Source organism: Osmerus mordax, chromosome 18 (genome assembly GCF_038355195.1).
Source record: "Osmerus mordax isolate fOsmMor3 chromosome 18, fOsmMor3.pri, whole genome shotgun sequence".
In the NCBI taxonomy this organism is placed as follows: domain Eukaryota; kingdom Metazoa; phylum Chordata; class Actinopteri; order Osmeriformes; family Osmeridae; genus Osmerus; species Osmerus mordax.
Genome location: NC_090067.1, coordinates 5,399,533 through 5,416,035, shown reverse-complemented (window position 1 = coordinate 5,416,035; position 16,503 = coordinate 5,399,533). Strand labels below are relative to the sequence as shown.

Genomic DNA, 16,503 nt, shown 5'->3' with positions numbered 1-16,503 from the left:
GCACTCCAGGTGTGGTCGGCAGAGCTGAAGGCCATGGTAGTAAAAGGAGGCAGCTTCTGTGAATAGAATTGAACCATGGTACGTCTGCCGACTCTCAAAATGGCAGCATTGGAACAGGACAGGGATTCTTTCCCACTGAAGCTGAACCAGAAGTGTGAAGATGGCACAGGAAAACCCTAAATATATACAAGTGCTTCTCCTTGCCATTTTTAGACAAACCTCTCACCCTGTGTGCTTCTCTGCAATCCACACATAAGGTGTCAGTTAGCTGCATTGCTAACTAATAGTTTGCACAAGAAAATAATTTTGTCTGTATTGCTATCATTGTACATATCACAGTTCTTATAATGTGTGAAGAATTCAAGAACAAGCTTAACACATCCAGTGCTACCCAATCTCTCTTTTTATAGATTTGGCATTGTTCTTTTTGCGTGTGTACCAAAACCGTTTTTAAGAACACGTGGCCTTGTTTGCCTACATTTGTCTTTGTATTGTTAACTGCAACAATCAACTTGTTGTCAGCTTTCAAACCAAATGTCTACAAGAAGCTTTGTGTGTCTTTAAACTCTGTGGTTTGGAACAGCATTCAAAATGTTGTGCCTTACCCTATTGTTGTGAAATCACAACAATGGGATGTGTTGCCGTGAATTAACTCAATGGAGTTTAACATAAATATCCTGTGTCATATCGTTTTACTATGTTGAGTCACAATGTATAGATATGAATACAGGTATGTAGACTTATTTAATATATCAGGACATGCTGCTACTTTATATCATAGGAATTATAAGAAACTGGGAAACTTCAAGGTCTCTGTGTTGTTGATGATGGTGCTGTAATTGTGGTTTTGATGATCATAAAAGGTTCAGTTGTGTTTTTTTATCAGACCACACTTGTAACACACAAGCATTCCTGGCAATTGAGAGTTTACTTTTCATAAAGGGAGGGAAGGGTTATGTCTACTCAGCATAAATAGTTTTAACACCGTTTTTAATGAAGGTTGAGGTGGGAGGTAGAGTGTTTTTGTAAAGGGTAATAGCCTTTCTGCAGTTAGACGAGATCAAGAACAGAACCAAGGCAAGGATAGAATTTAATGCAAAACATTGTCTCCTGCAATTCTCCTACTCTTCTTTTTTCTTATGTATTTTTTATAGTTTGTCATCTCTATGGTTGATCTCCTGAAATTGTCAAGGCTCTTTTTGCCCACAGCACTGGGCTACTTCCAATTTAAATTCATAGTTCAATATTGATTGTAGCCTAAAAGGGACTTTTCCAGATTGTGGGGAAAATGCAATACAAAGAGCATTTAAGAGAGGACCAGATGAGGGTTTGGGGCCTTTGGTGTATAGAAGACTGTGTTTGGTTGATGGACAGGAAGCTAGAGGAAGCCTCAGCTGAGTCAACAATGCTTTGTATTCTTTCAGACGGGGCCCAGGTATCTCTTTCACATGTTCTGGTTGGTTTTAAACGCAGTCTCAGAAAAGAAGAGTAGAGAGGAATATTAGCTAGTTTTTTTCTAGCTAGTTTTTCACAGCCATGCACATCACTTCTGTAAAAGCACACACTGAACACAATTGTTTTGAGTATTGTTCATGTTCAAATGTATTGACCTCTCCCAAGAAAAATACAGGATTCATAGGAAGGGCGTTTGAATGTCTGTTCCAACAGTAAACCAGTGCTGACTGACAGAGCTCACAAGTTTCCCAAATGAAAACATGTTTATTTACTTAGTATGTGACCACTCCCTCAGTCTCTTGTCCAGCTATTTGTCCCATGTCTGCATGCTGTACACACGCAGAGCTGGGATGTGGTGTCCTAGTACCAGCATTCCTCCTCCACTGCTGGAGTTTTTCATTTAACTCTCCTCGCTAAAATGAGAGGCATCCCATACTTTTCCTCCACATGAGTAATGGGAGATCAACATCCAGTCCTTGGTAGATGTATAACATGCATGAAAAACCCCGTCAACACTGTGGAACTGCTTTGCATTCTTTCCCCCTGCCAGAATTTGCTATCAAAGCAAAAGCAGTGAGGGTTTTGACGGCATGTAAAATTGCCTGATCAAAGTCATCAAATGAATGGTGGAGTTTAATTTGAACAATATCACTCTCCATGCTTAGTGAGCAGACATATCCACCTAATATCAAAGAGTTTTAAACATCCAGAAACGGAGAGGCTACCATCCCATCTATTTCAAGGACTGTGGTCATCATTTGGGGTGTTTTGGAGGAGAAGCCTGTCTTCAGTGTACTGTACGCCATAGCAAACACACTGTCAGACCTCAGAGAAAGAAATGAAAAAGATTGTCACAATTCAGTGCTGTTGAAGTTTGGGGGCTGGAATTGCTCACAGTATTGAAAAAGCAAGGCAAACATTTAAAAAAAGAAAAAACCTTTCCGAGAACACAAAGTAGAGCTGTATTCTGTTACTCCATCCTGAAAGTTGATGACTTTTCTAAGCTAGAGATTAGAAAGCAAGAAAATGAAAACTTCACAGACCACTCTTTGCTCGTTTTTTCTCATTTCCACACACACACACACACATACACACACATTATCTCTTTCTCTTTTTTCTCACTCTTTATCTCTTTTTTACTCTCTGACGTCTTTGCTGTCTCAGCTTGGGAAACTTCAATGCAAAGCTGCTAACTTCCAGCAGGCCAAGGTCAGAGAACAAGATGATTGTCCATGTGTTGTCAAACACGGGGAGGGCACCATCTGTTCCGGAACATTTCTGTTCATTCTGTCATCTACCTGGAACCTTTTTTAAATGAGGCTCTCAGAGTTGAGTTAACGACCCCTCACTCTTTTAAATATCCATTAACCCTACCTCCTACATCGTTGTCAAACTTCTTGCCTGGGATGACAACCAACCACATGTTCCTAATTAGCATGTAGTTGATATGCAAGATGCCATCTATTTGGGGGAATGTGTACCCATATGCCCATTAAAACTTCAGTAAAAGGGAATGCAATGTGTAATTTGCCCTTTACTTTTTTTCTTGACATGCTCAAAGGATAGTGGAAATTATATGTTTTTTTGCAGACAAACCTTGAGCAGTCTTTCTCTCACTCAGCCATCACTCCAATCCTGTTAGTTTCTCTTGAGGGCAGATCACAATGTACTGGTCGATTCTTAATAAAGAAAGACCTGCAGTATTTGTCCCTTGGTATCAGAGATTTGCACAAAACCAAGTGAGCTCTGAAAGGGGACTCCATGCTGGAGTTTGACGTTAAGAGTTAAGAGTCTCCCTCTTGAATGTTGACATGGCCTTGGATAAATGTAGACCTTATGTAAAACTCTCATTGCAGTGGTCTGAGCACCAAGATCAAATACAGACACTTCTGAAAGGCAAGTTTCCCTTAGGTTTTCCTGTTTTTATGAGAAATCTAGAAAACTACACTCTGAAAACACTTGTATTCAAAGCTAATCAAAGAGATGTGTACCGTTTTACCATACCCCAGTGTGTTCTCTAAACATCTGTCCTGTTTGCTTTTAGGTGGATGTTTATGCGGAGAATGGATGGACTACCGGTCACTAACCCCGCAAAGTTAACAGTGGGAGAGTGATTTAAGCTCTTTTTCTCGCTACCATCAGGTTGACAAAGCCATCTTGAGTTGTCGCCACAGTGGAATGACCTGTCTCTGGATTAGCGAATGAACTACATCAAAGTATTTCTCAGTCGGATTTGCACCAAGGCCAGTTATTATCTGAACAAACTGGTATGCACAGAATGACCTGTTTTTTCAGGAAGGTGCTAATACTTTGAACACATTTTTACTCCACAATCATGACAAGGACATTTATGTTTGGTGTAAACAAGCATCCGTTTTTCTGTTGGAATATTTAAATCCCTTTCAGCATGCAGTCTCCTGGGAATGAATTTTTCATAGGCCTACACCACTTGGAATTCTGAATTGTCAATTAGGTTCTTTTGGTCCTTGGCATCCTAGCAGACAGAATTCACCATGTCTCTATTCAAAATGAGGAAAATCAGAGCTTTTACTCTGTTGTTTTGCATCATCACCTTTTCAACGTTCCTGTTCAGTTACACTTTCCCTGACCCATCCCTGTACTTCTACAAATATGCTTCTCGCTGGTCAGACAGCCTTTTTTCCAAGGGCTTCTGTGCCTGTCACCATTGTATGACAGAGCCAGATGACGACCCGTGGTTCACAGAGCGCTTCAACCAGTCTGTCCACCCGTTCATGACAACCAGGAACAGTGTCCTCTCAGAAGAGACCTTCAGGTGGTGGCAGGTACTGTAAGACTCTGCTCACAGTAGATTTCCATGATGGCATAGTAGTGCATAGAAAGGTTATGCCTTGTTTGTTTACAATAATGTGTTCATTTAGCAGGCAATTTTATCCATAGCAAAATACTGGGCAATTTGAACCAGCAACCTTTTGCAGTCAAACACTCTAACGCTAAGATATAGCTTTTCCCCCCAACCATTCATCGCAAGCACAATACAGGGTGGTTTATTGGACCAACATGGCATTTGCTATTTACTTAATTAAACCAAGGTCAGGTAGAGTATGATAAAGAATGAGCTGTGTAATTACAACCTTTGGAGAATCAAATCAACTGTGACACTTGTTTTGGCTTGTTGTGGCTTGTTTAAATTAAAAAATCAAACTCTAATCTACTCTTTGTATAAAACTGTTAGGAATACTGTCTTGTAAATGAGAATTGATTCCTCAGCTATTACCTAGGCAGTCCCAAACGGCATTTAATCTAGTTAAGTCAAAAGATACATTGATAGGTGCAAGAATCCAAGAATGTTTTGCAGATTGGCAAAACGGCAGAACGGCATCAACAACGTGTCACACGTTCACCTGTCATGTCAACAATAGCAATCCAACGGTGTGGCGGTTATCCCATTCACCTCACACCATGTCCAATTAAAGGTGAAAGTAGAACAATTACTGAAAGGTTGGCTCACGTCACTGCTCATTTATAAAGACCCTTCTCACAAGGGGATGAGAAACACGTCTAATCCAGGAAGGTTCCGCCACAGCTGTGTAGTCTGATGGATTAGGTTGGGCGTGACCCCAGGATAAGTGATGAGAGAGGGCTGTGGAGAAAGACCCCCCACTACTGGATATCCCTTAGGTTCTGTTTGTTTACGCCTCCATTCCAGTCAAGATAAATAGGTTTCCTATCTATAATAGGTCACGTGTTAGTCTTATCCAGCAATATACAATATTGTACAGTATACTGCACAATAGTCAGCAATAGTCAGTCAGCAATGGTTTACGGTTGGAACAGTACAATACAAGATACTGCACACATACATTAAGAATGCACACTGAATGTATTGTATGTGTGTGTGCGTGTGTGTGTGCGAGAGCAACAGATAGCCTGTGAACTACAGGTATTTCCTCTTTACTCACCACCACATAACATACTAAGTTTCCCCTGCTGCTATTCTTTTTTATAAATCAAAAGGCTGCCAGGTGATGGGGGCAAGACCAAGAAAAATTACATGGTAGATAACCTCCCCAGAGGTTGTTTGAGAAATGTGCTCTGTGTCTTGCGCTGCCCTTGTTAAATCACTTTTACTTACAGTAGCCCCGGAGTCAGGCTTTAATCTGAGATTTCCCACTGCTGTGTCACCAGTGGCTGCAGTCAGAGAAGCAGCCAGCCAACTTCAGCCAAGTGGTGGAAAAGTTGTTCCAAGTCATCCCTGATGAGCAGCTCTACATGGACGCCAACCCAGAGCGCTGTAGAACCTGCGCTGTGGTGGGGAACTCAGGGAATCTGAAAGGAGCTCAATATGGTGGCCTCATTGATTCCAACAACATCATCATCAGGTGGCTTGTCTACTTTTGATTTCACCTGTTTAAAATGTCTTGACTCGAATGCAGTTTCCTGTGTTGAATCCCCAGCTAATATATTATTTATTTTGTGGGTATTATTTTATAAATACTGCACATATGGTCCTGTTGCATTGGCAGCTTCATCACACACCATTTCTGTGTCCTGGAGACAAGGACAAAACAATTGGGTTTTCTATGAGCAGAATCTGAAAATCCATGCCATGGCATATATGTTCAGTTCATATCATGTACTACAACATTACATGACACATACATAAATTTTCTATTGGAACGCTGCTGAAATAAATAATGAAAACCCTCAAGTCATCTTGGCAATAGCAAAACCCTGTTAAATGAAAAAGACTTTGGCACAGCTCACTGCCAAGAGCACACGCAATGTGAAACCGTGCCCCCAATCCAGTTTGACATAATGAAAATGAATATTTACCAGGATTCCCATCACTCGCATCTCCGCTTTCAAAGTGAAAGACCCAATTTAATCTCATTCTATAAAAGCTGTATTGCAGGTGCCAAGGCTGCAGTAGTATCTTCTATTCAGAAATAATGACATGTCCAGGGTGCTTACATCATTCACCCCCACTATGATAAATTGAACATCAATCCAATTCTTATCCTTATATAATGGGATAAGCCATAGCAAATAACTTACTGAAGTTGGATAAAGCCATAAAAGGTAATAGGCACAGTATACACCTCACATCAGAAGAGTCAGAAGATCTCATTTAAACATTTTTATTTCTGAAACATGTTTTGTTTTAATATCAGACCAACTGAGATTAAATTAAGCAGAAAAGATACACAGTCTTTGGATGAAATTGATTATGCTGATCCCATGTTTATTTAAAAGAGGTCTTTGACGGAGCAAAAACTAAGTCGTTCGTCCTCTTAGTGTGCTCTCTTTTGTACACAAATATAAACTGCTCGTAATAACAATGACTTCAAACTATGAAGTTTGTCGCACACGTTCAGCCTCGGATGGTTAAATCTCCAAAGATACCAGCTGAATCCACACCCGCATTCTGTCAGTACAGTTTGGATCCAGAAATGTGGTGTGATAGGAGTAGGTCAAAGGATAGGGAAAACAACAGATGCGAATCAATTCACTCTCCATGGGGGACTGAGGACCTGCTCTGTCATTTCCCTGCCTGTGTCACTCACACACTGTGCGGTGGAAACCAGATTGAATCCTTCTCCAAGATACAGTGACAGACTGTTGTACGATAAGCACAGCAATCTGGGTGTTCCATTTACTCCTAGCAACTATTCGAAGTGTACAGTATGGAAGTGTGTAGGTTGCTTATTTTCTAGCCGCTAATGTGTTCCCTGCTCTGGCTTTCCAGAATGAACCAGGCACCCATCTCTGGCTTTGAGGAGGATGTGGGCAGCAGGACCACTCACCATGTCATGTACCCAGAGAGTGCCATTGACCTGGAAAACAACACCAATCTGGTGCTGATCCCTTTCAAAACCCTGGATCTTCAATGGATCATCAGTGCACTGACAACAGGCACCATCAAACAGTAAGTGCTCTGTTAAACAGGCACTTGACTATGTAATGGATTGAGGTTACAGTAGATTGCTGTTAATCAGTCCGTTGAATGGATTGTGTGCATGATCTGTTTTAATAGTGTACTAAAATGGAATGTTTTACTTTTCTTGTAGAACGTACTTACCTGTCATGTCAAGAATCAAGGCCAACAAGTATAGGGTGAGTCCAAATGTGTTTAACTGAACTGAACAAATCTTAGGAAATGTCCAAATATACATATCAATTCTGGGCCTTGCCATGTTTTACAGGTGATAATTTACAACCCAACCTTTTTCAAATATGTCTACGATACATGGCTAGAAAGCCACGGACGGTATCCATCCACTGGTTTTCTCAGTTTGATGTTTGCTCTTCACATATGTGATGAGGTAAGGTCCTATGCCGGTAGCAACAATGAATATGCAACAAAAGTTATGGGTTAATGTGTTTAGCTGACGTGTTGCTTCTGTTTTGGCTGTAGGTGAGCGTGTTTGGGTTCGGAGCAGATCAGTTTGGGAACTGGCACCACTATTGGGAAGAGAATCATTTGGGAGGAGCCTTCCGTCACACTGGGGTGCACGACGGAGATTATGAGTACAATGTCACCCTCCTGCTGGCAGACAAACACAAAATTAAACTTTTTAAGGGGGTTTGAGTCTGAACCGTCTTGAGCTGAAGACTAGACGCTGGCAGCTCTAAGGCCGGCCTCACAACAGAGCTGTCGCCTCATCCACAGAAACGCCATGATGACAGAGAACAGTTTCACACTTCTTCAACTCAACTCTGAAGAAATAGACAGTTGTGGACAGTTTTCCCAAATAAGTAACTCTATGACTAAGGATGTATTTATCTGATGTTAAACATCCTTCCTAGACCACATATCACCTTAATGTACCCAAAACATAAGTGTTTTTATTTGTTCTTTGTTACGGTTTGAAACTGACTGAACAAAGAGGAATCATTATATGTAAATCTTAACATTTGTGTGGTTACAGTTCAACAATGTCAGGTCAGGTAAGCATTGGGATGGCAGAGGTGCCTCACTAGATGTCACATTGTTGCTTGTCCCACACCTGACTATGTGGCCTGGCTGCTCCAGATGGCTGGTGGTATTAATTCAGGTGGGAGCGTCTGTCACATCCATACGAAGCCTGAAACTTGGGTGGGAGATGACAGACATGCTGCCACCACCACAGAATGGGAACCAGCATGCAACCTGCAACGAGTGCCAATGGGTTAACATACAAGGAATGTCATAGGGAATGTTTGTATTACACATTACATAATACATACAACATGAATTAGATTTCTGACCTCTGGGTTTGATCACTTTTTATCCATTCACTACATTTTGCTTCCTATTATGGTGGAATTTGTTTCCCTGGGAACACATCCAGTCATAATATAATTCAAGTGAATGTGCAAAAATATTGCCAAAATGTGCTTTCACTGAAATGTGAATCACTCTTTTCTACATATCATTATCTCAGTGAGCCACTAGCTGTGGCAGTGAATGTGTGAAACTACCAATCTGATTTACATGAAATTAAAAGGCAGGGTTGAAAAGGAACATAAAGTCTGATTTTTCTGTGCTGCTTAAACATAAATGACATCTTTTAATTTATAATAGTACAAATAATGGTCATTTGATCAAAAGGACCAGGAATTTATTAGTATATGGATCTGTGTCATAAAAAGTGCCTTATCCATGATACTCTTACAGTATATCATTAGAATAGGTTTGGGATGGGGGGGGTTTGTTCCAAGGTGCCTTTACGTGGAATTTGTTTCTTATAGAGTAAAAAAATACATGGAATTTGCTCAATGTATTATGTCTAAATAGGCCAGCACGCAATTGTATTTTTTGATTATTATCCACATGCTATTTTTTTTATTACTTTCTTACCACTATTAATTACATGTATGAATTGCCATTTGCTTGATGTATCTACTAACCATTTGAGGGATCAGTGCAATATTTATAATTGCTCACCAAAACTTGACTTTCTTCCCATACTAATGCCATGCAGTGACTCATTTCCAAATATGGATGTTAACGGTACTTTGCACAAATGTACTTGCTTACCATGTTCTCTTTTGTGCTTGTGCCTTGAAATTAAGCTATTTCAAGTAATTAGCCTAATTGCGTTTGTTGATTGAATTTTTCTCATTTTGCTGTTAATACGTAGCCATATTTTTTTTAAAGAAACCTCTTCACCCAACATTTGAATAAAGACTTGATACAAGACTGATTCCATTAATACCAAGATTGTCTTATCGGATTATTATTATTATTTCTGTATTTATTTTTGGACTGTGATGCTATACATTGAGTCCCTGAACAGCATAATAGTGAGAACACCGTCATCTAGCGGACACCTTGCGAAGCAACGGCCATAACGTAATGTAAAATATAGTGGACACTTAAAATACAATGATGGAGCCCATGTTTTTTCGTATGGCCGACATTTTACGATGAGGGCAATACTAGGGCATAGACGCCCATATAAGAGCATTATAAATATGTTTTATGTTGTTTATGATAAGAGATCGGGAAAATAGTGCATGCTGTATTCATAAACTATGCCGAACAAAAAAGGTCTCATAACAGGCCTCATATAGCTAGAGCTAAGTGTAAATAAATAAACTGGGGAAATGGTTCGGCGGGTGGCAAGTTTCAAATTGGTGACAGCCAGGGGAAATAAACTGTTTGAGCCTGGTAGTACGGGCTCGGAGGCTCAGCGGCTCCCAGAGGGCAGAGGGGAAAACAGGCTAAAGGGTCTTTGCTCATAACATTTGCGCAGGTCTTAGCATCAGCAAAGATCAATGATATTGATAATTGGTTCAACGAAGGAATTATTTGTAACTTTTTTTCACGCCCGTTCATAACTCAGACATTAATATTCCCCCTATCCGTTTGTACGCACCAGCAACGCCACCACCTGATGCATATGCCGCATAACCAGGAAGTAGGATTGACTGCTACACCACTGTAAACAACGTGAGCGTCTTAATTTAATCAAATGCACAATATCTCAGGTAAGAGCTTCAAAAAGTGTGTTTGTTCATAAATCTTTTCAAATAGATATTTATAGGCATGCTGGAATTTACATTTTCTACGGGCTAAGAGTTTCTGTTCATCTTTATTGTACAAAAGTGTCAGCAGTGGTGTGCTCGCCTGGTCTGGAGGTTAATAGTTTCTGTTTCTATTTCTTCGATAATACTCGTCTTTGTCATGAAAAACTTGTTAGGTTTTTCAAGCCAAGTACATATTTTGTTGTTAAAGCCCTGACTCACCACATGTAAGCATAATATATGCAACATATGTTGGCGATCTCACAGTTCCTATTTGTCAAATTAACTTCTCGTAAGGACGATGTAGTCTCTAAAGCCTACAGGCCTACTAAAATACACCTGAGTCGTATACCAGCCAGTTGTATACCAGCTCAAACTGAAATTGTTCTTGTATTGTGCATGATTAATAACACTATACATCAAAGAATGTAAGTTGCTATGGACTTTATCACCTTTATTATTTACATCATTATTATTTCTCACAGAATGTCTGTTGAAAGCCAAGAGGAGAGGACAGTGGAGGTGAGTGGGTTCCCCGAAGTAGTGGATGAAGACCTGCTGTCAATGTACTTCACCAACAAGAGACGCTCTGGTGGAGGAACTCTTATCTCACTGGAGGTGGTGGGAAGACAGGCTGTGCTGGTATTTGAGGAAGTTGAAGGTAAAGACTGGTTGACTTAAGGCAGTTAGTCAAGTTAGTCATGAAGGTGTTTCAGGTTTCATGTTTGGAATATAAGGAATTTAGAAACCATATGTTCCTTTGTATTCAGTCAGCAAGCTGTCCATGTTTTTTGACCACAGCTGCAGCAAGGGTTTTATCCAAACGACCCCATGTTCTGCGTAACATTGAAATGACGGTGAGAAAACCAGCCTCAAAGGATGCTGGGAGGATGCTTCTGCGTGGGGTCAACCCCACAACTTCTATGGACTTGGTGGAGCTTTATGTTGAGAATTTGATAGGGTTGGACATGGAAGACTACAAATTGGAACGTTTTCCCGGGAAAGACTTGGTCCTTATCCACTTGCATCAACCTTTTTCTAAAGGTTAGTTTGATGTTTAATTTTGTCTATTTATTACATAAACTGTATGAAAAATGTAGGCAAGTGACAAACTGTTAAGGCTAAAATAATTCTCGATAAATATGAACAACATCAAAATAGGCTGTATGTTTAATTGTCTTCATTTTCACATGCAGATTTTCAACGTATTAGTGCAAATATTTATAAAAAGCCTTTGGATGGGTGCAGTATCACTCTGGAACAGATTGAGCAAACTGACTCCATCCTTGTGGAGAACTTACACAGTGGCACCACTGAGGACATGCTCACGCTTTACTTTGAGAGCAAGCGAGGCGGGGGCCGAGATGTGAAGGAGGCCACTATAATGCCAAACGGCGTGGCCAGAGTCTCCTTTGAAAGTTTTGAATGTAAGGCTTTGCATGTTATGATGTGTGTGTATATATATATATATATACTTAGCTAGTTAAATGATAAAACATCATTGTCTAATGTTATTGTTAAAGTTGTTATTGATTATTACTTTAACAGCTGTGGAGCATGTCCTGAAACTACCCCACAAACTGGAGGACACCGAGTTGACTGTGAAGCCTTACCTTGCCTTCCTCCAACCAGAGGAAAACCTATCAACTGAGAACACTGTAAACATGACAGCAGAAAGTAGCCCCACTGTTATGGAGGACACACAGATAGAGAGTATCAGTCAGTCACAGCCCAGTTCTCTCGAAGTGGCGAGTTCCATTGACCAGACTGTCTCCAACCAGACTGCTTTGGAGATGGCTGCTGCTTCTGCAGAGCCTGAAGAAGCAGGAGCAGAGGTAACCATGGAAGAACTCCCAGCTGAATCAGAACTCTTCTCCGGTCACATCCCCATCCCAGACCCAGTGAAGCTCACCCTTCTCCAGATGAGTCCGGTGTTAGTAGACATCCAGCAAGCCCACCCCGGGTTCAACATGCAGGTTAAAGATGATGGTGTGCACATGTCAGGGCCTGAGAAACTGGGTCTGGAACAGCTGAAAAACACCATCCTGGAGTTTCTTGGTGGTATTGCTCAGGCGCATTTAACTTTTGACCCAAAGAAGGCCCGGTTTCTCCAGGACCAGAAAGTGAAGGATCAGCTACTACAGACTCTTAACAATCAGGGGACACCTTGTATTTACAATGTAACAGATTGTGTTGTTGTGGTATCGTCGCTGTCGCTGAACTTAGTAAGCCAGGCGTGTAACGCATTAAAATCTCTAATATCTGAGTTCAGCATATCAGTAGATGCAAAATATGAGAGTACGCTGTACTCCCAAGAGTGTTCAGTATTTTTCCAATCTTTGGACTTTTGCTCTGCCACCGTGTCAGAGAAAGGTAACGGGATTGAGGTTCTGACTCTGAAAGGGATGGAGAACAAGAAAAAGGCCAAAGTCGTGGAGTTCCTAAGTACACCCATCGAAAGAGAGACTGTCATACCCATGGAGCAAGGCATGCTGAAATACATTCAGATCCATTGTCATCAACTGCTGGCTGACATGGATCAAGTTTCTATATTTCCTCTGGAGGCTGAGGACATCTGTGGTCTTAGAGTACGTATTTGTGAACGAGTGTTATCTCAATCTGATGCACTTTCTTCCTTTTCTATCTCCACATACTCAGTCCTTTGTCATTTTTGTCAATATGATTGACAGATCCATGGCAACGTGGGTTCCTGTCAGATGGCCGACGAGGTGCTGAGAGAAGTGATCTCCTCCGTGTGCACCAGGACCATCACAGTGAACAAGCCGGGTGTGGCCCGCTTCCTGGTCCAGGAGGAAGGCACCAGCATTCTGGGGGAGATGCAGGCCAAGTTCCAGGTGTACATCAGCCTGGAGAAGGTGCACTGGGAACCTCTGGAGAATGAGGTATTTCATGAAATATAATACAGGTGTGGCCATCCTTCCAATTCAAATTCATAAATAGTGCTGGGCCAATCACAACCGTTTATCTGATATGGAACAGTTTAAATGATGTCTGTACAGCGCTGTTGAGGCCTTTTTATAAACAACCAAAATGGCGTTTCATTGCTCTGATTGGTTGTATCTATTCAGTTCTATACAATTGCATCATTGATAATGTCCCTTGGATATTGAAAATTAATTGAGAGGTTCCAGACTAATACTCATTTGCAAATTGGTCTGGCGATACCAGGCTATAAAGACAATGTTCTTTTCACAGATTTGCTGCATTTACAGAGTGGTTATACTGCTATTATAAGTGGTTATTTCTACTATTGTCTCTTGATAGGACATCTATGAGATGGCGTGGAAGATGACATTACCTCAAAACTACCAGAGAGTTTCGTTGGATGGTTCTACGCAGGACCCAACATCAGCATTGAGCATCACTGACAATTCCGACAATCCTGACAGAGGTAGTATATAGCTCTTCCTATTGTTTCTCATCATCGGCGACACAACAGGAAGTACCATCTATTCATGACAATGCACTCATCACAGGTCTTATTGAGGATGCAAAGAAACTCTTCTCTGCCATGGATGAGACTGTGGACAAAACCACTGACATGGAGCAAGAGGATCTGTACTCGGCAGAAGAAGAAATGCTTCCCAGCACATCAGACCAGGGCTCAGATGGTGTCATTGACGTAGAGTTGGCGGACACTCCATGCCCCTTAGTTGTTGAACAGGCGGCAGCTAGTGGGCCACTTGTGGCCAGTGATGGACACGGTTCCACTGATCTGTACAGCACCTTAGATGAAGAAGCCCAGCTCTCCTTAGCCATCCAATTTTCCATGGAGACAGCCAACATGTCTTCCACCACTCCCGTAGCTGAAAGGTCCCAGCTGAACAAGGCTGTCCACATGTCCCTCCAGGACACCATCAAGGCAGCTAACACGGGCCAGATCTTTGTGTTTGCTGGTTATTCCTGTGACCTCATCAGAGTGGACATCGCTCTAGGGAAGAAGGTGACCCTGAGGCAGGTTGAGGAGAAAATGGAGCACAAGAGCCTGAAGAGTTTGTCAGAGTTCCACATGAGATGCTTGGAGCTCATCAAGAGGAAGCACGCTGTGGAGATCCAGATTGAGGGCACGACTGCCACCATCTCCGGGTTCAAGGACTACGTGAATGAGGCTCTGCCCGACATGAAGCTGCTGATGAAGAGGATCTCCAGCTCGGTGTCGGACGTGGACATTCTGAAGACGGTGCAGTGGGTGTGGCTTGACCAGGGAACCAAGGCGACGAAGCCTTACGCTCCAGATGTAACTGTGTTTATTGAGAATGCCTGGAAGATGAGGCAGAAGAAGATTGACATAGTGTTGAACAATCAGCCTTACATCATCAATTTCGAGAAAATGGAAGAGCACAACGTCACCACCGGTAAATCTGTACCTATCACAAGGAAAATGCTGAGTTCGGGGGATTTATTCACAGAATTACCAGGTAAAGGCATTGTGGCAGATTTATTTTAAAATATTTTCTCTATATGAATATAGATTCAAATTTGATTCTACAGAATGGTTAGGTGCTAATGTGTTGTCTTATTTTCAACAGAGGAGGATTACAGTCTACTCTCTACCCTGCCAGAAACATCCAGAGTCAACGAAGAGTGTGATGAATTCCAGGATGTTGTGAAAGAGTTTTATGACAGCATACAGGAATTCCACAACAAAATACGAATTATCAAGGTTTGTTTCAGTATCAGGTTTGTTTCAATATGAATAACAGCAACTGCTGTAATACTCTTGTAAGTTTAAAGTATGTAATGTCCTGCAATGCAAATGTAATTGTCCAGGTGGAGAAGCTCATGAATAGACTACTGTTTAATCAGTACAAGCTGAAGAAAGCTAGCATTTCACAAAGTGCAACTGAAGTGGAAGTCGAGCAGACGTTGTTCCATGGCACGAGTGAGTCGAGTGTGAAGGAGATATGCATTCATGGATTCAACCGAAGCTTTTGTGGAAAGAATGGTATGAACAGTGTATTGCATGTTTTACTTACGATGCTGTAGGCTTGAAATATATATTTCCAATTATTATTTCATATCGTGTTTTACCTCCATGACTGTAATTACTGTTATGTTTTCTCTGCAGCCACTGTGTATGGTCAAGGAGTTTACTTTGCTGTGGAGTCTGCCCTGTCGGTCCAGGACCAGTACTCACCCCCCAATGCAGATGGACACAAGTTTGTGTTTGTAACCAAGGTGCTGACTGGGGACTTCACCAAGGGCAGTCATGATATGAAAACCGCCCCTCTGAAGGAGAACTCAACTATACCCCTCAGATATGACAGTGTAACCGACAATCCCAGGAAACCCTCACTGTTTGTCATCTTTAATGACACACAAGCCTTCCCACAATATCTCATTACATGTCAAAAAATTCACCGCTGAGGTTGTGAACTAGTTGATGGATGATGAGCGAAGAAGGGCTAAATTCATGAAAACATTTTGTTCTGCTTTAATTTTATATTTTAAGAATGTAAAGGAACTGTTAGAGATGGGCTAAGACTGGCTTTCCACGTTCCACATGATGATTACTTTTTAGTTACCACCAGGGCTAATATAATGGCCATTGGAAAGCTTGATCACGCAACACCATGCAGCACAAAGGTATATTATGTAGAAGTACATTTTAAGTTGAAGCTTCAAGTTTATTTGCTTCTTATTCCAAATGTCAACTGAATCAGTGTCCCTGTTAAGTTGTGACACTAAATAAAGAGTTTGATAAATGGCAAATAAATGCATTGCAGTTAGTAGTATAATAAGATCGGTTCTATGCATATATATATATGCGTTCTTTCTTTACTACAATATGTGCCTCATGGGATTATGTCAAATATGTTTTGTTAAAATTAACTAAAGAACTAAATTGTCTTTTCCTTTCTGTGGTTTATAGTGATCCTCTGACAATTTCATCCAGGCTATAACTAGCCTAGCATGAAAAATAAACAAATATATGACACATGTATGATATGATATGATACATTTTTTATGTATGTATATTTATATAAGGGCTATGATGCAGAGACGATGGTGAGGATGTCTGTTCGACGAAGGCGA

At 41.1% G+C, this 16,503-nt stretch overlaps 2 protein-coding genes across 2 annotated transcripts; both read left to right on the top strand.

Annotated features, from left to right (window-relative positions):
• Positions 1-3,968: 3,968 nt before the first annotated feature.
• Positions 3,969-8,355, top strand: LOC136962084 (CMP-N-acetylneuraminate-beta-galactosamide-alpha-2,3-sialyltransferase 1-like). Its single transcript, XM_067255717.1, has 6 exons — positions 3,969-4,259; positions 5,623-5,816; positions 7,184-7,363; positions 7,506-7,551; positions 7,641-7,760; positions 7,853-8,355. Exons 1-6 carry the CDS (start codon positions 3,969-3,971, stop codon positions 8,024-8,026), a joined length of 1,005 nt encoding a protein of 334 aa, XP_067111818.1. The 3' UTR covers positions 8,027-8,355.
• A 1,985-nt stretch (positions 8,356-10,340) lies between these two features.
• Positions 10,341-16,398, top strand: parp10 (poly(ADP-ribose) polymerase family member 10). The gene is made up of 11 exons (XM_067256515.1): positions 10,341-10,410; positions 10,932-11,107; positions 11,248-11,490; positions 11,643-11,873; positions 11,995-13,034; positions 13,137-13,349; positions 13,732-13,858; positions 13,944-14,885; positions 14,997-15,130; positions 15,238-15,412; positions 15,536-16,398. Exons 2-11 carry the CDS (start codon positions 10,933-10,935, stop codon positions 15,832-15,834), a joined length of 3,579 nt encoding a protein of 1,192 aa, XP_067112616.1. The 5' UTR covers positions 10,341-10,410; position 10,932; the 3' UTR covers positions 15,835-16,398.
• The last annotated feature ends 105 nt before the right edge of the window (positions 16,399-16,503 follow it).

Coding starts and splice junctions, on each gene's coding strand:
- LOC136962084 (XM_067255717.1), top strand. CDS start 3,969: ATGTCTCTATTCAAAATGAGGAAAATCAGAGCTTTTACTCTGTTGTTT. Junction 5,817..7,183: donor TCCAACAACATCATCATCAG/GTGGCTTGTCTA, acceptor CTGGCTTTCCAG/AATGAACCAGGCACCCATCT. Junction 7,364..7,505: donor ACAACAGGCACCATCAAACA/GTAAGTGCTCTG, acceptor CTTTTCTTGTAG/AACGTACTTACCTGTCATGT.
- parp10 (XM_067256515.1), top strand. CDS start 10,933: ATGTCTGTTGAAAGCCAAGAGGAGAGGACAGTGGAGGTGAGTGGGTTC. Junction 13,350..13,731: donor GGGAACCTCTGGAGAATGAG/GTATTTCATGAA, acceptor GTCTCTTGATAG/GACATCTATGAGATGGCGTG. Junction 15,131..15,237: donor ACAAAATACGAATTATCAAG/GTTTGTTTCAGT, acceptor GTAATTGTCCAG/GTGGAGAAGCTCATGAATAG.